The sequence below is a fragment of the Geotrypetes seraphini genome, chromosome 7, assembly GCF_902459505.1.
Source record: "Geotrypetes seraphini chromosome 7, aGeoSer1.1, whole genome shotgun sequence".
Taxonomy (NCBI): domain Eukaryota; kingdom Metazoa; phylum Chordata; class Amphibia; order Gymnophiona; family Dermophiidae; genus Geotrypetes; species Geotrypetes seraphini.
In genome coordinates, this window is record NC_047090.1 from 117,987,013 (window position 1) to 118,010,224 (window position 23,212).

At 45.4% G+C, this 23,212-nt stretch overlaps 1 protein-coding gene across 1 annotated transcript in view; it reads right to left on the reverse strand.

The window, feature by feature from the left end:
• Positions 1-448: 448 nt before the first annotated feature.
• ITPKA (inositol-trisphosphate 3-kinase A) overlaps positions 449-23,212 on the reverse strand; it is a 148,703-nt gene continuing 125,939 nt past the window's right edge. Inside the window, exons 5-7 of the mRNA XM_033950843.1 lie at positions 21,794-21,895; positions 17,349-17,420; positions 449-2,474 (exon numbers count right to left, since the gene is read on the reverse strand). Coding sequence (XP_033806734.1) covers positions 2,271-2,474; positions 17,349-17,420; positions 21,794-21,895 — 378 coding nt within the window. The 3' untranslated portion in view covers positions 449-2,270. The remainder of the gene's footprint in view (positions 2,475-17,348; positions 17,421-21,793; positions 21,896-23,212) is intronic.

Sequence of the window (23,212 nt, forward strand, 5' to 3'; positions counted from 1 at the left end):
ATAACCTTCTCCGATCTATTCATGATCCCCTTCTTAATCATTCCCAGCATTCTGTTCACCCTTTTCACTGCCACCGGCATGATAACCTTCTCCAATCTATTCATGATCCCCTTCTTAACCATTCCCAGCATTCTGTTCACCCTTTTCACTGCCACTGCACATTGCGCGGATGGCTCCATTGACTTGTCGACCAAAACTCCCAAGTCTCTTTCCTGGGGGGTCTCTCCAAGTACTGCACTGGACATCCTGTATTCGTGTATAAGATTTTTGTTACCGACATGCATCACCTTACACTTATCCACGTTAAACCTCATTTGCCATGTCGCAGCCCATTTCTCGAGCATGTTTATATGTCACATTGCAGGTCTTTGCAATCCTCCTGCGTCTTCACTACTCTGTTATATAACATGCAATAGAAATGTTATTTCTTTTTCTATTTAAATGGAGTTCTTTTCATAATTTTGATTAAATTATATTGTAAACTGCTTTGATCCTTTTTTGGCTGTATATGCGGTATATATAGATTTTAATAAACATAAACATATTGTAGTCATGTTAGACCTGATTCAGAGGTGGTCAGAAGAGCCTGCATGGTGAAGCTGGCTTTTCATAGGACATACTTCTACCCATGCTAGGATCATACATTAGAGATGGAATTCTTTCTGTGCTGCCTAAGGACCTCTACTCATGGAGTTTGCTTCTAATCAGGAGTAGACTCATAGCATATCCTTCTGAGAATCTTACTGTAGCCATGCTTTGAACTTTAGGATCCCTCTTTCTGCCCTCTGATTGATTCTAAGGATAGGCCTGTTTCCAATTACCTTCTTCCATGCAACATATTCTGCTTAGTTTATTCTAACATACCTCCATGCTACTGCTTTCTAAGGTATCTGCTACTAAAGGACTCAACTTACTCCAATCTAGAGATTTCCTCTCATATGCTATTGCTAAAGGAAAGAGCTACACAGTTCTCATTTTAAACCAACTCTCAGTGGTGTGCTGCCAGTGTCTTAGCAAGGGGTTTCCGATTAGACACAGTTTTCTGATTTTCTAAAAACACACACGTTAGCCACAGCCTGAAGGAAGGCACAGAATTGGTTCTGTTTTCCATGTTCTTAGTTTACTGCACAGTTATGAAGCTCAAGCTGGTAGTGTGTTCCCTAAGCTACTTTGGATATCTACCAGTAACAATGTTATATGGGGAAAGAACATGCATGACCTATATAAGCACTTTTACTGTGCAGAACATGAAAAGCTAAAAAGAAAGTCTCAGTTAATAACTGTAATATGTATAAACAGAGACATAAAATGGATGCACATCAAGGGCCTTGCTTTACCTGAATACTTAATTGAAACATGGCACTGCTGAAATGAAGTTTCAACCAGCCTGTGAAGGTAAGGATTACCAGTTAAAAGCAAAAAGATTAAAGCTTTTAAAAGAGTAGTGCTGAGTTTTAAAGAGCAGCTCAACTTGAGCTGCATGTATTAAACATAACATAATGTAGGTATTGTATCTTTTAAATTATCACCACCATCTAAATGTCTTTTTACAGCAGTCTAATCATGGAAAGGCAATCTGCTGTTACCCCCTCCTTCCCATATCATAAGAAATCACATTTTATTTATAACTTCTCATATACTACCTGCAAGCTTGAAGGCTTTCAAAGCAGTGCACATTCAGGTACTGTAGGTAATTTTCTGTCCCTGGAGGGCTCACAATCTAAGTTTGTACCTGATACAATGAAGGGTTAAATGGTTTGCCCAGGATCACAAGGAGCTGCAGTGGGATTTGAACTGGGCTCCCTTGGTTCTCAGCCTGCTGCTCTAACCATTAGGCCACTCCTCCACTCCTGATATACAATAAAGTCTCCTTTTAAAAAATTAGTTAAATAAGGGTGCATTATAGTCCTCCTGCATTCCATCAAGGTTGCCAAAGACTGTCCTGCTGGTTCACTGGTTTACTTCACAGCCAGCTTAGAAACCAGGGATATGTGCATTCAGTGCAAGAACTGCAGTTCTTTTCTTTTTCTTTAATTCTTTCACTCATTCCTTATCCAGCACAGGGATCAAGAAATAGTCACTCCATTCGGTTTCCCACATTTGATGCTCCATTTGGCATAACTGGAGCCAGAATGCTGCAAGATGAATCTGGTTTATTGACTGCTGTCATGACTTGAGAATTCCATGAAGTAAACAAGTGAAAAGCATCTGGATATAAAATTCTTTTCAGTTAGCACATGCCTTTTAAGTTCTTTAGATGCATGTGGTGCTCATCTCTCTCTGAGACTTGCTAAGATATCAATCAAGTTATCCATTCCAAAAAGGTAACCATCCTCCCGATTCCCCTCTCGCCAAGGGATCCGATGATCCAAGGTCTGCCCATCAGGTAGAAGTGTTGTCTTTCCAAAATCAATGAGCCATATCTGGGCATGTCCACTTTTGTCATGCACAAAAAGCAGTGAACTCCCGATCACCTAAGAAAGAAAGGATGATCTGTGGTCACTTGACTTACAATGTTAATACTATAAAACTCATCCAACTCAAGTAAGACCGTAGCGGTGAGAAAAGTTCACACAATGTTTGGCATTGTATGGCGCCTGAGCTCAAAAAGGTTTTCAATGCCTATTTCTTAGGTTATTAGCCTACAGAATTTAAATTGCATTTTTTAGATAAGTCCTAGGAAAGTGCAGGTCTGTTTTCAAAGCTATTCAGTTATTTTGGCTTGTCTAAAAATTTCTCTTGCCCAGTATGCACAGGCTTCCACAGGGTAAATCATTTTAGCCAGGTTAATAAGAGGCTTCCTGTTATGTTTTCTTTGACTAAACAGGATAATTTATTGTCAGGTTCCTGTTGAATGAGTTGCTACTCCTTGTCCCACTGGATTATTCTTGGTTGCTACTGAGGTGATGACTAATAGAATAAACAGTTGTGTGTAAAGCTTAGGCACCCCTGGTCAAACCGTATGTTTCAATGAATCCCTAATACAAATATCAAATTAAATCAAATCCAATCTACAGTAAGTGAACAAAATCTGGCACAATTCCTACATGGTAACAGATTGAAAAGAATAAACAAGTGGAGAAAGTATGAAGAGCATGGTTCAGAGAATTCTTCCAATCCCCTCTGTGTTGTCTCTGTGTGTATTTTTTACATGGAGGAGAGAGGGAAGGGGATGGTCTGAATAGAGCTGTACCTCAATATTTTTATTGGTCAGAAAGAATAATAAAATTAAACCAAGCATCATGATAGATGTCTGTCAGCAGATTTTATAGAAACATAGATTTCACAGTTTACCACAAGGTGGCACTGTCTCACAGCCATAGGTAATAATAGTTGGCAGTACACATAGCAACCATTAAGCAATGTTACTTACCGTAACAGTTGTTATCCAGGGACAGCAGGCAGCTATTCTCACTAGTGGGTGATGTCATCCGACAGAGCCCCGATACGGACATCTTGCAAGCATGTCTTGCTTGAAGAAACTCAGAAGTTTCGAGATGCCCGCACCGCGCATGCGCCAGTGCCTTCCCGCCCGATGCTCCGGGCGTGTCTCCTCAGTTCAGATAGCTAGCAGAGAAGCCAACCCAGGGGAGGTGGGTGGGACGTGAGAATAGCTGCCTGCTGTCCCTGGATAACAACTGTTACGGTAAGTAACATTGCTTTATCCCAGGACAAGCAGGCAGGTATTCTCACTAGTGGGTGACCTCCAAGCTAACCTCAATGGGATGGAGGGAGAGTTGGCAACTTAGGAGAACAAGTTTTGTAACACAGTTTGGCCAAACTGTCCATCCCGTCTGGAGAAAGTATCCAGACAATAATGAGAGGTGAATGTATGAACCGAGGACCAAGTGGCAGCCTTACAAATCTCCTCAATCGGTGTCGATCTGAGGAAGGCTACAGAGGCTGCCATTGCTCTGACCCTATGTGCTGTGACCTTACAGGGAAGGGGTAATCCAGCCTGGGCATAGCAGAAAGAGATACAAGCCGCCATCCAGTTGGAGATGGTGCGCTTCGATACAGGTCGTCCCAACTTGTTTGGATCAAAGGAGACGAAAAGTTGAGGAGCAGTTCTGTGTGGTTTGGTGCGATCCAAGTAGAAAGCCAAAGCACGTTTACAGTCCAGAGTGTGAAGAGCTGATTCTCCAGGATGAGAATGAGGCTTTGGAAAGAACACTGGAAGCACAATGGATTGGTTGAGGTGAAATTCAGAGACCACTTTAGGCAGGAATTTCGGGTGAGTGCGGAGGACCACCTTGTCATGATGGAATACTGTGAAAGGTGGGTCCGCCACCAAGGCCTGAAGCTCACTGACCCTGCGAGCAGATGTGAGGGCCACCAGAAAAACCACTTTCCAAGTGAGAAACTTTAGTGGAGCCTTGCTCAGAGGCTCAAAAGGAGGTTTCATAAGCTGAGAAAGGACAACATTTAGATCCCAAACCACTGGAGGCGGTTTGAGAGGAGGATTGACATGAAAAAGTCCTTTCATAAATCTGGAAACCACAGGATGAGAAGAGAGAGGTTTCCCTTGTAGAGGCTGATGGAAAGCCGCAATAGCACTCAGGTGGACTCGTATAGATGTCGACTTGAGTCCAGACTGAGACAGATGTAAAAGGTAGTCCAAAACAGAGGATAGGGAGGCTCGCTGAGGCTCCTTAGAATTGGAAATACACCATGAAGAAAATCTAGTCCATTTTTGGGAGTAGCATTGACGAGTAGTAGGCTTCCTGGAAGCCTCCAAGACATCCCTCACCGCCTGGGAAAACTGGTGAGGAGTTACATTGAGAGGAACCAAGCTGTCAGGTGGAGAGACTGCAGGTTGGGATGAAGCAGTGAACCTTGATGTTGAGTAAGCAGTGAAGGAAACACTGGAAGAAGGACCGGCTCCCTGCTGCTGAGTTGAAGTAGAAGGGAGAACCAAGGTTGTCTGGGCCACCGAGGAGCAATCAGAATCATGGTGGCATGGTCCGATCTCAACTTGACCAGAGTCTTCTGAATGAGAGGAAATGGGGGGAACGCATACAGGAAGCGATTCCCCCAATCCAGTAGAAAGGCATCTGCCTCGAGACGATGAGGAGTGTAGATCCTGGAGCAAAAAAGAGGCAGTTTGAAGTTGTGGGGAGCCGCAAAGAGGTCTATCTGAGGCGTTCCCCACTAAGCAAAGATCTGATGAAGGGGCATGGAATGGAGGGTCCATTCGTGAGGCTGGAGAAGCCAACTCAGCTTGTCCGCCAAGACATTGTCCTTCCCCTGAATGTAGACAGCTTTGAGGAAGGTGTTGTGGCGAACCGCCCAATCCCAGACTCTGAGAGCTTCCTGGCAGAGGGAGGCCGAGCCCGTGCCCCCTTGCTTGTTGACATAATACATGGCGACCTGATTGTCGGTGCGAATGAGGACCACCATGTCGTGCAGTAGATGTTGAAAAGTTTGAAGAGCATTGAAGATGGCTCTGAGCTCCAGAAGATTGATTTGATGGAGTCGGTCCGCACAGGTCCAGAATCCCTGAGTGCGAAGCCCATCCAGATGCGCTCCCCAGGCATAGGTCGAGGAATCGGTTGTGAGAACCTTCTGGTGGGGAGGAGAATGAAACAGCAAACCTCTGGATAGATTCGAGGAATGCTCTGAGACGAATGGTATCCAGGACAGCCCCGATGAAGAGCAGAGACTGGGTCGGCTGTAGATGAGACTTGGGAAAGTTGATCTCGAATCCCAAACTCTGCAGGAACAGAATCGTGGACAGGGTCGCCGAGAGGACCCCCGAGGCCGAGGGAGCCTTGATCAGCCAGTCGTCGAGGTAGGGGAATACCTGAAGACCCTGGTTCCTGAGTGCTGCGGCCACCACCACCAGACACTTCGTGAAGACTCTGGGAGACGAAGACAGACCGAATGGAAGCACTCGGTACTGCAGATGGAGATGTCCCACCCGAAATCTGAGGAACTTGCGAGAGGCCGGATGAATGGGGATATGAGTGTAGGCCTCCTTGAGATCCAGAGAGCATAACCAGTCGTTCTGCTCGAGGAGGGGGTAGAGAGAAGCAAGTGTCAGCATGCGAAACCTCTCTTTGACAAGGAATTTGTTGAGGACCCTGAGGTCCAAAATGGGTCGCAGGTCGCCCGTCTTCTTCGGGACAAGAAAGTACCGGGAGTAAAACCCCTGGTTCAGTTGGTCCGTTGGAACCGGCTCCACGGCACGAAGCCGGAGCAAAGCCTGAGCCTCCTGAAGAAGAAGGGCGGTCTGAGTCAAGTTGGAAGGATACTCTCTTGGAGGATGGTCCGGAGGGACCCAATGGAAATGAAGAGAGTATCCCTCCCTGATGATAGTAAGGACCCAGAGGTCGGTTGTTATGGCCTCCCAGCGATGATAAAAATGATGGAGGCGCCCTCCGATGGGAAAAACAGGGGGAGGCAGAACGAGGTTGGTTATGCCCTCGACGAGACAGTCAAAAAGGCTGCGTGGTCTTAGGGACAGCAGGCGACTGAGACTTAGGCTGACCCTTCTGGGGAGGCTGTCGCTTCGCAGGTTGCCTCGCAGGAGGAGTTTGCCTCGGCTGATAACGCCTCTGATAAATCAACGGTGGCCGAGAAGGTCGAGACTGCTGAGGCTTGGGCTTGGGCCGAAGGATAGATTGGAAGGACTTTTCGTGATCAGACAATTTCTTCGTGACAGTCTCGATGGATTCGTCAAAAAGATCCGCCCCAGCACACGGGACGTTCGCCAGGCGGTCCTGAAGATTCGGGTCCATATCAATGGTCCGCAACCAGGCCAACCAGCGCATCGCCACTGAGCAAGCCGCCGCTCGGGCTGAGAGCTCGAACGCATCATAGGCAGATTGCATCAACTGAAGCCTGAGTTGGGACAACGAAGCAACCACTTCCTCAAACTCAAACCTAGCCTGGGACTCGATATATGGAGTGAACTTTCGAAGCACAGGCAGAAAAAATTCCAAGTAGGTTGCAAAGTGGAAGTTATAATTCAGGACTCTAGACGCCATCATCGAATTCTGATAGATGCGTCGCCCAAACTTATCCATGGTTCTGCCCTCGCGGCCCGGAGGTACGGAAGCATAGACCTGGCCAGGATGAGACCGCTTGAGCGAGGATTCGACCAGGAGGGACTGGTGCGAAAGCTGAGGACCCTCAAAGCCTTTATGATGCACCGTGCGGTACCGCGAATCCAATTTTCCAGGGACCGCAGGGATAGAGTAAGGAGACTCGAAGCAGCGCATGAAGGTCTGGTCGAGGAGCTTGTGCAGGGGAAGCCGCAAGGACTCCGCTGGAGGCCGAGGCAAGTGCATGGTATCGAGATACTCCTTGGAATATCGAGACCCCGCGTCTAGAGTAATGTCCAAATCATCCGCCATCTGCCTGAGAAACGATGAAAAGGACAGTTGGTCCGCCGTTGCCGGTCCGCGAGACGGACTAGAAGAAGACGAAGCTTCAGGCTCCAAAGAGGCCTGTGAGCAACAGGACGAGTAGAAAACTTCGGGGTCCTCGAACTCCGGGCCCGGAGGAGGAGACCCAGTCGAAGCAGCATACCCCAACCGAGGTAATTTCTTCTGAGGCGAGACAGTGGAATGTCGAGAGGAATGCTTCGAAGAATGCCTGGACCGATGCCCCTCTCGATGCCTGGAAGGGGATCGAGTCCTTCTTTGAGAGACTGGGTCAGACGCTTCCAAGGAGCAGATCGGACTCGATGCCGTCGATCGCAAAGGTGGAAGATTCGGTGCTTCTCTGGACGTCGCCCAGGCCTGATAGGGAGTTCGGAAGAACTCGTCCTGCTTCCTGCTATGCCCCGGACTGGATGGCCCCGAAGGTGGACGCCACACTGAATCATGGGGCGGAGTAATCGGTTCCAAGGGAGGCAGGTCACTAAACGAGGGTTTCCTCGAGGGAATGGGCTCCAAGGGAGGCATATCACTAAGAGAAGCCCTCCTCGAGGGAATCGGTTCCAAAGGAGGCACAGCACTATCAGAGGACCTTCTCGAGGACCTGGACACCACTCGCCGCTCCTCCTCGCCGAGCAACGAGGTCGTGCGGTGAGGAGGAGGAGGAGGGGGCGGTCCGCCCCTCGAAGCCGAAGCTGGGAGGTCACCCTGGATGGTGGCAATCAGACGAGGCCTCATGGTTTGCATGAGTTCAACGAACTGAGCCTCCAGAATGGACCACAGCGAAGCCGATATGGAGGGATCCGCACCAAAAGGGGGCCCTTCCGCACGGTCTCCGCGCTCCTTAGGTGCAGTGTGCTTCTGCTTGCCAGTTTTCGGCACCTTGAGCACCACCGGTGGAACTGTAGGGGTCGATACCTGCTCCGAGGAGACGGAGGAAGGCACCGGCGCCGAAGCCTGGGCCGAAACTGGGGTGAATGATGCCGGTTTCAGGAGGCCCGAAGCAGCTGGGGAGGCAGCGGGCTTCGCTGAAGGAGTCGAAGCCCCCGTCGATGTCGATGTCGAAGCTGCAGGATCTGACGAAGCTTCCATCTTGAACATGGACTCCCAGAGCAGACAGCGGCGCTTAAACGCTCTCGCCGTCAGAGTGGAGCAAGGCCGGCACGATTTCGGGAAGTGATCCGGTCCCAGACACTGTAAGCAGCGTCGATGAGGGTCCATGAGCGAAATCGCGCGCTGGCACTTGCTACACTTTTTGAAACCGGTAATCGGCCGGGACATAGGCCGGAAAAGCTCCGCCGCAAGGTCGAAGGCGCGGGGCCTCAGCCACGCGGCCGACCCGGAGTCGGAAGGAAAAATTTTTTTTTTTTTTTTTGAAAAAAGAAATCAAAGAAAGAAACAAACGCACAGGAGAGCCCAAAAGAACTCAACCCGCGGCAAAAAGAAGGCAAAAAAGTATTCAATGGGCGCAAATTGAAGATAGACTTCTCAGCTCCGCGGAAGAAAAAGAACTGAGGAGACACGCCCGGAGCATCGGGCGGGAAGGCACTGGCGCATGCGCGGTGCGGGCATCTCGAAACTTCTGAGTTTCTTCAAGCAAGACATGCTTGCAAGATGTCCGTATCGGGGCTCTGTCGGATGACATCACCCACTAGTGAGAATACCTGCCTGCTTGTCCTGGGATAAATAATGTTATATGGTTTAGTCAGTAGTTTTCTGCAGTAGAATTTACAACAAAGAAAATAAAGTATACGTCTGAATGACCAAGAAGCAGCCAGGTTTTTACTCTCTTTCTTATATGGTCACAGACTTCTGATTTCCATTAGGACTGTTCAATGCAAAAAGAGGGGCTTTTTCGATAGGATGTCTAAGTCTGAGTTTGGACAATTTGGGAAAGACATCCAGATTCGGTTGGCCCATGTGCCTAAGGCCCCGTTCATAGGAGGGGCATTAGGGAACTGGCCCAATTCCGGTTGGCCCAGGTGTCTAAGGCTCATCCTATGGGTGGGGCCTTAGGCGCCTGAGCCAATCAGGCCCTAGGCGCCTCCCTAGTGCATCCCACAATGCACTGGGTAGGGACAGGCCCGCCATGCGGAGGACATTGGGCCTGCCAGCTAAAGGGAAGACCCGTCCAGCCATCAATTAAGGTTAGTGGGGGGTAGGTTTTCCGGCAGCAGGGCTTGGGCTCCCCCCTGCCGGTAATCACAAGGTTCAGGGGGGGGGGATCATGGCAGGAGAGATTAGGCATCTCTCCTGCCACGATTGGGGGGGGACAGTTATAGGATTCTGTAACCGGCGTTGTTTATGACAGATGCCAGTTAGAGAATCTTGCTTTTAGGCAAAGGACTGGCCCCTCTTTGCCTAAAAGGTCTTGTTTGGGATTTGGGCGATTTTTTTTGGTTGGGAATGTGTTTTAAGGTTAGATGTAGTGGTAGTCTGGGCAATTAAACTGCTGAACGTAGAGGTAGCCTAAAGAATATGGCTTTTTTATTAATTATTTTAGCTTTGGTCAATCAGTATACATAAATCAAGGACCTAAGCTATAGTGTCCACAAAGCTGTTTTTTCAGTCTTTGAAAAGTAGCCTCAGCCCCACCACTCCACCGCTACGTTACTTTACCATTGCGGGAAGAATTACATGAGAACTCATCATTGGCTGCTTATACTACTATTTTAATGCATTTTATTTTACTTTCAAAATCTTTTCAAATAAATATTTAATCCTTTAGTATACTAATGTACTTAGCTTTTTTGCTGCTGAGCCAACGTCCGGGAGTTAAACCCGACATGCCATGTTTCGCACTAAGAAGTGCTTTATCAAGGGTCTCCCTAAGATAATGAAAGGAAAACGGGCCGTTACAAAACTACTCAAAACCGCCCCCTCTCCCCCCCCCTTTTTTTTCCCATCTTTTCAACACTCAATATCTTAAACACTCACCATGACCGCCTGTGTCATCCAACTATTCAGATTTAAGAATATAAGATGGCCGCGGCGTCTCAGTCTTCAAATTTAAATATCCCTCCTTCCTATCCAAACCGCCTCCCCCTGAATCCCATTGGCCCGACCTCATCCAATGAGAGAAATCCATTCGATTTCTACGTTCAGCCCCCGAGGTTCCACAGTATCTAACATAAATATATGCCTTTGTTCACACTCATTCAATTTATGTAGATCTTTTTCCCCATCCCTCCCAACAACCTGACATATGACCCGCCATCTAAGTTGTTCCACTGTGTGGTGATGAGCTGCCCAATGTGCAACTAAAGGGGCCTGAATAACACCATTATTTATCCGTGATTTGTGTTCGGTCAATCTGACCCGAATCGCCCTATTAGTTCTTCCTATGTAAACTAACCCACAAGGGCAAGTTATGGCATAAACCACGTCTTGTGACATGCAGTTAGTATCCGTTCTTGAAGACAAAATTATGTCCCGCCCTGGGACCTTCCAGCTCTCCCCTTCAATAGTTGAAGAGCACCATTGGCACTTACCACATTTCATATGCCGACCCCCCCTCCTCTCACCCCATTTCCCACCAGTTTTCAAACTATTACATTTTTGCCCTAATGTCGTGCCCCTGGAATAAGCCACCCTGGGAAACTCCCTCAACGCCCGGTGCGATTGTACTATATACCAGTGGCGCTTCATCATAGCTACAACCAAATTTGCTGCTCTGGAAAAGGGGAGAACACAGGTAAGGACATCATTTTCAACCGTTTTTGACAGGAGCCAGAACCATCAAAAACGGTTGAAAATGATGTCCTTACCTGTGTTCTCCCCTTTTCCAGAGCAGCAAATTTGGTTGTAGCTATGATGAAGCGCCACTGGTATATAGTACAATCGCACCGGGCGTTGAGGGAGTTTCCCAGGGTGGCTTATTCCAGGGGCACGACATTAGGGCAAAAATGTAATAGTTTGAAATCTGGTGGGAAATGGGGTGAGAGGAGGGGGGGTCGGCATATGAAATGTGGTAAGTGCCAATGGTGCTCTTCAACTATTGAAGGGGAGAGCTGGAAGGTCCCAGGGCGGGACATAATTTTGTCTTCAAGAACGGATACTAACTGCATGTCACAAGACGTGGTTTATGCCATAACTTGCCCTTGTGGGTTAGTTTACATAGGAAGAACTAATAGGGCGATTCGGGTCAGATTGACCGAACACAAATCACGGATAAATAATGGTGTTATTCAGGCCCCTTTAGTTGCACATTGGGCAGCTCATCACCACACAGTGGAACAACTTAGATGGCGGGTCATATGTCAGGTTGTTGGGAGGGATGGGGAAAAAGATCTACATAAATTGAATGAGTGTGAACAAAGGCATATATTTATGTTAGATACTGTGGAACCTCGGGGGCTGAACGTAGAAATCGAATGGATTTCTCTCATTGGATGAGGTCGGGCCAATGGGATTCAGGGGGAGGCGGTTTGGATAGGAAGGAGGGATATTTAAATTTGAAGACTGAGACGCCGCGGCCATCTTATATTCTTAAATCTGAATAGTCGGATGACACGGGCGGCCATGGTGAGTGTTTAAGATATTGAGTGTTGAAAAGATGGGAAAAAAAAGGGGGGGAGAGGGGGCGGCTTTGAGTAGTTTTGTAACGGCCCGTTTTCTTTTCATTATCTTAGGGAGACCCTTGATAAAGCACTTCTTAGTGCGAAACATGGCATGTCGGGTTTAACTCCCGGACGTTGGCTCAGCAGCAAAAAAGCTAAGTACATTAGTATACTAAAGGATTAAATATTTATTTGAAAAGATTTTGAAAGTAAAATAAAATGCATTAAAATAGTAGTATAAGCAGCCAATGATGAGTTCTCATGTAATTCTTCCCGCAATGGTAAAGTAACGCAGCGGTGGAGTGGTGGGGCTGAGGCTACTTTTCAAAGACTGAAAAAACAGCTTTGTGGACACTATAGCTTAGGTCCTTGATTTATGAACGTAGAGGTAGGCCATTCTAAAAAAAAAAACCTCATTTTGGATGGGTTTGGGTTTTTTTTGAGAATGGGCATTTCCCTGCTGCCTACTTTCTGCATATTGGGACTTAAACATTTTTTTTTATGATACCCCTCACAGGCTCTAAGCAGCTGTCTGAGTTTTTTGGGTAAGCTTATACACCCACAGAGCTGTCGCTTATGCTCTCACCATAGGATAAAGAAGTACTAAGGATTGCATTTGTTAGCATGCATATTAGCTTTGACGTGTAGCTCCTGATTGATGTAGCCTGACTTTACTACAGAAAGAGGCAGTCGGAGCCGACCGCAAATAAGCGAGTCCGCGAACCGCAAATTTATGGGGGAACACTGTACATTTCTATTGCCTATAGAAAAGCAACAGGATTATAGAAGGGAACTTAAGAACATAAGAACCAGAGGTCCATTGTGCCCAGCAGTCCTCTCCCGCAGCAGCCCTTAGGTCAAAGACTTGTGCCCTGAGTCTAGCCTTACCTGTGTACGTTAATACAAAGGAAAGGAAACTGATTTAAATGATTTATCAGCTATTCTGGAAGAATCCTTTTCTGATATAAAGTAAAGAGTAACCTTACTGGTATCATTTGTGCTTCTGACTTCAGATGAGTATTTCTCCATTACAGTTATAAGAAAATTTCTAGTTAAAAGAAAAATCTTTTCATGGTGGCTTTATTCAGCCTAAAGGTCTGCACAAGGCTTTTTCTTAGTAAAATATCAATCGAGGAAGTTTTTTATGCCAATGATTTAACTTTACCCCGTGATAGTCTCCATGTCTTCATTGACTATGTTATTGGCTTGTGGAGGGGAGCTCTGAGGCTTTTTCCTACCTCAAGGTGATCTTTTCAAGGGAAAGCCTTTAGACGTGCTGGACCCGGGTATTTTGAATAATCCCATGAAAATTTAGGTGTACTTCTTAAGGGACTCTGTGTGTTTCTCATGGTATGTATGTTTGCTGTGCCTTAAGATTTTGAGAGTGTGGTTGTTATTTATCATTTGTTTTCGAACAAGACTTAAAATGTTTTTCAGATATTCAAAGTCAATTTCCTGTTGCCAACTTATTTGGATTCCCTCCACAATTAAGTCCTGCCTTTAGCTCTCTTACCACAAGCACCCCCCAAGTCTATGTTATGTATGTATGTTAATTCTCAACCCAGCCTTCATTTCCCCCCAGCTCATACTCTACCATTACATAGGTACCCTTCCTTCATCTCTTTGCCTCCTCGGGCTCCTTAGAATTGACTCCCACAATTCTCTCTCCTCAACTTGCCAAAAAATCTTCCCATTTTTTCTCCCTTCAGGTCTTCTTTTTGACCCTGGGCAAGTCACTTAATCCTCCACTGTCCCAGGTACATTAGATAGATTGTGAGCCCACCGGGACAGATTGGGAAAATGCTTGAAGCACCTGTATGTAAACCACTTTGAGAGCGGTTGTATAACTAAAAACAAGTCCCAATGCCTATTTTATCTCTTTCACTTTATTCTGACATGAGTGCCCAGCCCACTGCTATTGTAGCTTCACTGGCCCATGCATCCAATGTCACATCCTCCTTTCCTCTTCTGGGTTCATGATTGCCCTGCAAGAACTGCCACTGGGATTGCTTCTGTATCTTATCACCTGAGCTGCCCCAGCAACAAATAGCTGTGCTGCAGTTCAGACTCAGACTGTTCATCCATTCTCCCTGGAAAGGACAGCCATAGAAGGAATGGACAAGCACACCTCCCACCATTCTTTGTCAGCCATCTTGCCCGTATGTTCCCTTTAGATCCTGCCAGAACATAACAGGAGCTGCAAGGAGTACCCCCTGCTGCTGATGTCTCCTCACAGGCCCCTGCTCTCAGCTACTTCAATCACTGCTGAAGCCAGCCTTTGCTCAAGGCCCTGCGGCAGCCCAGCATAGAACATCAGCGGCAGGCTCTTTCAGCACCGGCACACGTATGTCCTGTGGGTTGGTGCATGCTGGTGTCCGCTGGAGGTAAGGGTTTGGTGGTGGGCCGTGGGGGGAGAGAAGCTGGTTCCTGGGGTGGGGTGGAGTGACGCACTCGCTTATCGAGTCAACGCTCGGTTTGCGAGGTAACGTTTGCTCGAGTGTTTTGCTCATCTTGCAAAACAAAAACCGTGTTGCTCGCAAACCGAGGTTTGACTGTACATGTTTTAAAAATAAAAGCATCATTATATTACACTACTATTTTCCCAATACTGCATTGCAGAGTTACTCCTGGGGGAAAAGCAGCTTAAAAATATCCTGAGCATTTAAAAAAGGACAAAAGAGGAGGAGTAGCAGCCATCATAAAATCAGACCTCAACCCAAAGGCAACAGATTTAATCACCCTAATCGTGCTCGAAAGCCTTATTTTCACCATCAGCCATAACAAAGACCTCACCTTTGCCCTAATCTACAGAGAACCCCCCTCCCCATAGCCTTCTTAAACAAAGTTATAATCTCCCACAAACAGATCATTTTTCTAGGCGATTTTAACTTCTCAGAATATCCAAATGTGACTGTATGCATTTTAACAACTTTGAACAGTTTAGTGTCATCTGCAAATTTAATCACCTCACTCGTCATTCCAATTTTCAGATCATTTATAAATAAGTTATCATTTATAAATAAGTCTCCTCCGATGCACCGGGAAGGGGTCTAAGGCTCTGATTGGCCCAGACGCCTAAGGCACCGCCTATGGGACATCTGAGCCAATCAGAGTCTTAGGTCCCTTCCCTATAGAAGGGGCCTTAAACAACCTGGGCCAATCATAGTCCTGGGCCCCTCCCTGGTGCATCCCAGGATGCACCAGGGATGGGAAGTCCCATTTGGAAGAGGCGGGCCAGCTGACCAGAGGGAGTAGGCATCCATCTGGTCAGCCATCTAATTAAAGGTACAGGGGAGAGGGGTCAAAGGCAGGGGGTGGTGTTGTGATGCAGTGGGAGAGAATGGGCATCTCTCCTGCTGCTGCGGAGTTCACTTGGCAGCAAGAAAGAATAGGCATCTCTCCTGCTGCAGGGGGGGCAGGGGTGTTGGTTGGCAGTGGGAGAGAATGGGTATCTCTCCTACTGCTGGGGGGGTTCACTTGGCAGCGGGAGAGAGTGGGCATCTCTCCCATTGCAGGGGGGGGGGTGTTGGTTGGTAACAGGACAGATTGGAATATATCTCCCACTGTTGTGGGTTTTTTTTTCTTTTTGGGTTTTTTCTGTGCATGTGCCCATCGCTATCACCAGCAACGGGCACATGCAAATTTAGCGAGTCTTCGCTACTCTCCGCCAAACTCATTTACATGAACGTTTTTTTGGAGAATGACTCACTTTTTTAAATTAACTACCAGAATGGCTATGATAGCAGCCCATTGTTTTTTAACTCAGTTTTTTAAGAATCTAGGCCTTAGAGGTGCCAAAAATTTGCACTGCTTTTCGTGTCTCTGAAGATGTCTTTTGACAGATTACATCAGGACAGTTCATGCTTCAAGCAGCAATTGTGAGTATCCACTATGTATACAGTCTTGCTCCAGAAGGAAAAAACAATGGAGTTGGTGTTCCCCTCTTTCTGGATGTTATAGTAGAGAATGACACGGGGACAAATTTTTCCCCCGTCCCCGCGGGAACTCATTTTCCCGTCCCGTCGAGTTCTTTTCCTGTCCCTGCCCCATTCCTGCAAGCTCCATCCTTATCTGCACAAGCCTCAACCACTTTAAAATCGTAAGTGTTCGAGGTTTGTGTGGTTAAGGCTGAGTTTACAGGAATTGGGCAGGGACAGGGGCGGCAACAAAACTTAAGGGGATGGGACGGGGAAATTGAGTTCCTGAGGGGACGGGGAAAAATTTGTCCCCGTGTCATTCTCTATTCTATAGTCTTGCTGCACCTGCTGCACATTTTAAAGTAACTGGGAGCTTTTTTTTCTGGACCTTATCTCACAAAAAAAAATACAGCCTCCTGAAATCAAATGGATTGATTTCAAAGAATGATACCCTACTAGGGTAGTAAAGGTCCTCACCTGTGCTAGGCGAATGTGAAAAAAAGAAAACTTAGAACCAGCCAAAAAACGACCTAAATTGCCAGCAAGGTACTGGGACCTGCAAGACAGTGATAGAACTCATGAAAGAACAAAATTCATTAAAAAAAAGTCTGGGGACCGTTAACAGATTTTTGTAATGAATGATTAACTTTTCCCATGATAAGATATTTGATTAGAGGGGAAAAGGGGTGGGATTTTATTTCTGATTATTACATAATATATCAATATTTGAATGAATTCACAATAAAGATGATTTTATGTATTATTGAATTGGGAGGGAGGGAGGGATGGGGGATTATTATACTCAATAAGAATGATATAAATTTAGATTTCTTACATAATATTTTAATATTATAGAATACTAATTTCCTAATGAAATGTTAAATTTGATGCTAATATGTGAGTTAATCAAGTGTGTATCTTTAAGTTTTATATGAGTTTAATTGATACACTTGTTGTAACATACAAAAATAAATAAAGAATTATAAAATAAAAATAAAAAAAATTCATAACAAACAAAGCCTTGACAGGAGTTCCCAATGATGTGTCCAATCGGCTCTGACAAAAGTTTGAGATGGTCCTGCATAACAGCGGCAGGTGGGGAGTGGAATGCATATGTACTGAAGTTTCACAAAAGCTGATAGACTCATTGAAGCTGGTGTAGCTTCCATGCTGTGTTCTGCCTGACATTACCCATGCTGTGAGGACTTCTTATCCTGCTTGTCCTTGGAGAAAGAATGGTTACATGTGCCATTGCCATACAGTTTTTGACACTCATGGAGCTACAGTTTTCTTATACATTTGGGTAGCATGCTAGATGCTTCCCAAAGACAGAAAAAGAAAGGTAACTGTGAAAAGAGGAACAACTGCATAAACTTCCTCACTCCTTCCCCTTTAAATCTCAGAAGAGCAAGTGCCAGCTTTCAGACAGGACCAAACACCCAACTGACCAGGAGCTTGTATATCTCAGTCCTGTCAGCTCTGCAACTCACCTCGTGACGCCGGAAGAATTCAGAGGATTCAACAATGGTTCTCAGCTCTTGCAGCCTGTTCAAGTATTTGTTCTTAAGGAGAAAAAGAGTTAAGAAATTAATTTCTCCATAGTTCTGTTATATATTTAGGTAACAAAAGTCTTTAATCAGATTGGGAATGGGAAAAAGCATTCTCAAGTCATTTTAAAATTCCAAACAATTGTCAATCATTTCAGTCCTCACTATCCAATTTCCTTTGCAACTTATGGGATTCTATGATTATTTAAAAACAAAATGACAGGAAAATTGGTAGACAAAAATTAATCTCATTTCTGGAGGACTATTCCATGATAGCATACAGTTTAATGTGATTGTTTTTTGTAGGTTATTCCAGGATCTCCTAGACATTGAAGAAGTTTTCAGCAGCAGTACAGACTAGTAGTGTGTGGCACAGAGCTGAAAGCAAGAACACACTGCTTTCTGTTCTGTTTTTACCTTTTCACCCACCCCTCTATGACCTTAAGCAAGCTACCCTCTAAGCTCTAGGGATAGTGATAATGGAACTATGTGAAGGAACGTCTACTGCAGAGGGTAGGCTGATGGACAGTGGCAGCCAAATAATAATTTTTTTTTTTAATCTTTATTGATTTTCCAAACTTCAATAGTGCAATACATAAAAATGTAACATGTAATAATACAATAAAAGCACATTCAACTTACAAGTACTCATAACCAACCATTTTCTCCCACCCACCCAATGATTCTTCAATAAAACACAAAAACATAGATTTTCGCAAAAACCTTACTCTATTCTAATTAATAATATCCTCCCATCTTCCCACCCACCCCCAAGTACAAATATTCAAAGACCAAAATTAAGACAGAAATATCCCCCCACTCCTCCCCTTCCCTGGATGTGTACGAAAACAAACAAAAACTGACTCCTAATCAAAGACCTACTATAGTGAAGAAATATAAGATGTCAGTGGGCCCCAAATCACCTTAAATAAATTACTGGTGGGCAAATAATAAATTTGTAACAGGCTGATCCAAATTTGTAATCCATTAACCGCCAGGCTAATGGTTCAGTCTGATGTCTTACAAACCTTCGCTACTTTAAGAGAAAATGGGATACTCACGTGGGATCTTTAAGGGAGTGAATTCAGGGGGGCGGATACTTGGAATAGGCAGACTTGGTGGGCTATAGCCCTTTTCTGCCGCCATTTTCTATGTTTCTATGTTTCTACTTAGTTCTTATGACATTACAGGACTTCTTGTTGGAATAGTTTATAGTTTATTTATAGTCCGCTTTTAACAAGGCAAATTACATCTTCACACAATAAATATTACAGAACAATAAAACATAAATATCATAAGTCATTATACATAACCATTGAGGTCCATATTTCATCTTGCAGAATAAATGACATTTCAGCAATTTCTTAAAAGTACACAAAGCTCTCTGCTGTCTGATGTAAGCTGGAAGCCTGTTGCACTCAACAGGACCTGCACATGAAAACACACCTGATTTTACTATTTCCATATGCAGCTCTTTTCCTGTTGGCACCAATTCGTCCTGCAGAGCATAGTGTACGCCAAGGCACATAAGAAGACATACAATCTATTAAATATTTTGCTGCAAGTTGATGCAAGCTCAAATAGACTAACAACAATCATTTATATTGCACACTGCGTTCCATCTTCAACCAATAAAGTGTAACATAGTATGAGTATACATGATCTCTTTTAGATATTCCAAATAAGGCACGGATGTCCTGCAGTCTCTCAAATTAAATTTGCTGAAACTTGGAAACAAGTCTTCTATGGCCCTGGACTTGGCGTTCTCTTCCTAATGAGATTAGGGTCTATTTGTCTTTCATGAAGAGATATAAACCTTGATTGTTTACTGATGCATTTAATTAACTTGATTTATGTTCTCTTTTGTTTTGTTTATTTTTGTAGGGGGAGATCTGCTTCTTTATGTTTTAATTAAACTTATTATAAGATACAGAATATGTTACATTGTCCAGTCTGATGTAGCCTTAGGCAAGAAAACTGGGCAGAATGGGTGGGCCAAATGTTCCATATCTGCCAGCATCTATTATATTTAACAAACTCTGCCAGTCATCAGAGCACAATGATAATGGGCTAGATTCACTAAGTAAATCGATAGTGTACCGATCGGTTTGCGACCCAATTTCCTTCCGACACGACCCAATTCACTAACCTCTGTCCCGATCTTTCTCTGATCTGCGCATGCAAATGAGAGGGAACAGCATTGAAATGTAGGCAGGCAGCGATTCACTAACAAAAACCCTGCAACGAGCGACTGCTTTCCAACTGCCATCTCCTGCTCTCTGCCTGCTGTCTACCCCGACTTTCCAGCTCTCTGCCCCAACTCTTCTGCTCTCTGTCACGATTTTCTCCTGCCGGCCTGCTCTGCCCCGAATCTCCTCTCCTGCTCCCTGCCCTGACTCTCTGCCAATTTTCTCCTGCCGGCCTGCTCTGCCTCAAATCTCCTCTCCTGCTCCCTGCCCCAACTCTCTGTCAATTTGCTCCTGTCGGCCTGCTCTGCCCCTGACTCTCCTGCTCTCTGCCCCAAGCGCTGCCCTGGCCTTCCCCTGCAGTGCGAGCAGTGGTTTTAACCCGCAAGTTTTTTTAAAAGTCTCTGCTCTTCAATGCATGCGCAGACCATCTACAGATGGTCTGCGCATGCGTCGGGATCGCTACAGAGCGATCCGGACACTTGGTTGGGGGCATTATTCCGATCGCCCTCATTTGCATGAGGGGTGATTTGTGAATCAGCTCCCTTGACACGGATCGGATCCAATCCTTGCCCTTAGTGAATTTAGCCCAATGTTACTAGGATAATATTCACAGAATAGTGGAATGCAGTATCTATTAATATTATCCTGTTAACTCTATGGAGTAGTGTAACCTTAACAGAGTGACACTATGTCACTAATGGTACTTCTTGATCAGTAAGCTAGGTGACTATTTAAAATTCATAATGGGAATGGGATAAATGAATAAGCAGTCAGTGATATCTCGTTAAACACCATGCCCGACTATGGGCTAGATGCACTAAAGTCAGCGATCATCGCTAAACCTGTTTTCACAGCTTTAGAGATGATTGATTTTACCAACCTGATTCACAAAACGGCTCACCCTCGATTGCCCATTTTCCAATCCAGCCATTCAAATTATCTAAAATCCATGCAAAGTAGCCAAGCGATTGACGCACTAACATCGCTTGGCTATGCAAAATCAAACAGGGGTTTAGCTATAAGAAAGAAATGACAAATCTAGACCTATCAGTAACTGTGTTACTGACAGATCTGCCTGGTAATTCTCATTTATTTTCAATGGCACAGATATTTTGCTTGTGTAACACACACAAAATATCTGTCCCATTAAAAAAAAAGTCCCCCATCGCTGATGATGGCCCTCCCCAACGACCCCCGAACGCAGCACCAGGAATCCTCCCCCCCAAGAGAAAATTGGCAGGAGGGATGCCCACTACCTCCTGCCATGCTGTTCCCACCCACCCACCCCCATGAAAGAAAATTTGCAGGAGGGCTGCCTACTCCCTCCTGCCACCAGATGCTCCTCTGAATCCCCCCTCACTCCCCGAACAGAGGGAGGAGCCTAAGGCCCTGATTGGCTCCCCAAGGGAAAGGGCCTTAGGCTTCTGAGCTAATCAGGGCCTTAAGCTCCTCCTGTACATCACATGGTGCACCAGGGAGGGGAAGGCCCATCATTTTCAATGGGCGGGCCTCAAAGCTGGAGCTACCAATGTCTACCAAAGGTGCGGGGGGTGGTTGGGGAGCATCTGGTGGCAGGAGGGAATGGGCATCCATCCTGCCTTTTTTTCAGGAGAAAGGGAAGAGGGTAGGGGATGGTTCGGGGGGGGGCTCCGTTGGCAAGAGGGAGTGGGCATCCCTCCTGCCAATTTTCTCTCATGGGGTAGTGGGGACAGCATGGCAGGAGGGAGTGGACATCCCTCCTGCTGTTTTCACTGCTGGGGGGGGTTGGTTCCCAGTGCCAGGACATTGGGGATGGCTTTTTTTCTTTTCTTTTTAATGGGGCAGATACATCCATCCATTAGAAAAAAAGGTTTCTTGCCCCAAACAGCTGAGTGGCAGGAGGCTGCTTTCGGGGCTTCCCCTGCCTCTCAGCTACTCGGGCTTCCCTTTGCCAGCTTTGCGCATGTGTGAGAGTCGCTCTCACACCGATTAATCAGATGAGAGAAACTTGAACCTTCACGCGAATCATCTGCATGTAATCTTTTTAGTACATCAATCACTCTTTCACAGTCGGCCAGAGAATCGGCTAACAGCGATCCAGTCGGTATCAGCGATTATGTTTAGTGCATCTAGACCTATAACTTTTAACACGCTAAAGAGATTTTCTCAGGCTACAGGGGTCAAAAACCCATGTTCTCTAGTCATTCTTCACAGACTCACCAGAATGTTTTGGTTTCCCTCAATGAATTCCAGGAACACCTGCAGGACCTGTTCCTGTGTTTTTGTCCTCTTGAATTTTGTGTTGCAAGTCCCATCAGCTTTCTTGATGAAAAATAAGAAATTAAATCAATTAGATGATCTGTGAATTTACCTGTAGATCAGATGGTTTTTCCTATGCTTTACATCAAAAGGAACACTTTTTTCTCTATTCTTTCCCCCTACCCCCCACCCCTGATTAGCAAAATCTCTGGGGAGGGCTTCAATGTCTGGGAGGGTGTAGAAGGGCTGGAGTAGGTGTTAACGGAGATTTCGGCAATAGGAACCCAAGTACAGTACCGGGTAGAGCTTTGGATTCTTGCCCAGAAATAGCTAAGAAAAAAAAATTAAAAAATTTAAATTGAATCAGGTTGGGCAGTCTGGATGGACCATTCAGGTCTTTATCTGCCGTCATCTACTATGTTACTATGTATAACAAATTAGGTTAAGATTGAGAAACTCGCTGGCATTTTCTTTCCTTACAGTTTTAATGGCCTGAGGTAAATTTCGAAACAGGGTTAACTTGGAACAAAGAATATTTTAACATTATAAGATAAAAAAGTGAACAAGTATGAATTAATGACAATCTGGGGGTTGTTCAGACATGCTCTGAATTAGTCACATGGACTAATTAACTTGGCTCTTAACCTATTTTGCACTACATTTTAATTATGAGCTTTCAAACACCTGGAGCAATCCATCCGGTGTGCCACAAGGGTCTCCACTATCTCCATTGCTCTTCAACGTCTATATGTCCTCACTGGGCACGCAGCTAACCCAGCTGGGAATAAAACTATTTAGTTATGCAGATGACTTTACGATTATCATCCCATTCGCTAATTCTGTCTCTGAAACTATTCCCAAAGCTTCAGAAGCCATAAACGTGATGGAGCACTGGATGGCAAACTTTAGGCTCAAACTTAATTCAGAAAAAACAACTTTCTTCGTTGCTTCGCCACATCCGCTTGACACCAAATCACCACTATGTATCAATATACTTAGTTACCCTATCCAGCCCACCATTAAGATACTAGGTGTAACTTTGGATCAATGCCTAACCATGAAAGACCAGGTAGACTCCTTAATCAGAAAGGGATTCTTTACTCTCTGGAAACTCAGATCCATTAAAGCTTATTTCGATACATCGGCATTCAGAACCCTAGTCCAATCCCTCGTACTAAGTCTACTTGACTACTGTAACATCGCTTATTTAGCAATTTCCCAAAAGAATATGCAACGTTTACAATTGATGCAAAATGCAGCGGTCAGACTGATCTTTGGGCTGAGGAAGTTTGACCACGTGACACCCTACTACCGGCTGCTGCATTGGCTGCCAATGGCGGCGCGCGTAAAGTTTAAATTTGCCTGCTTCTGCTTTAAAGC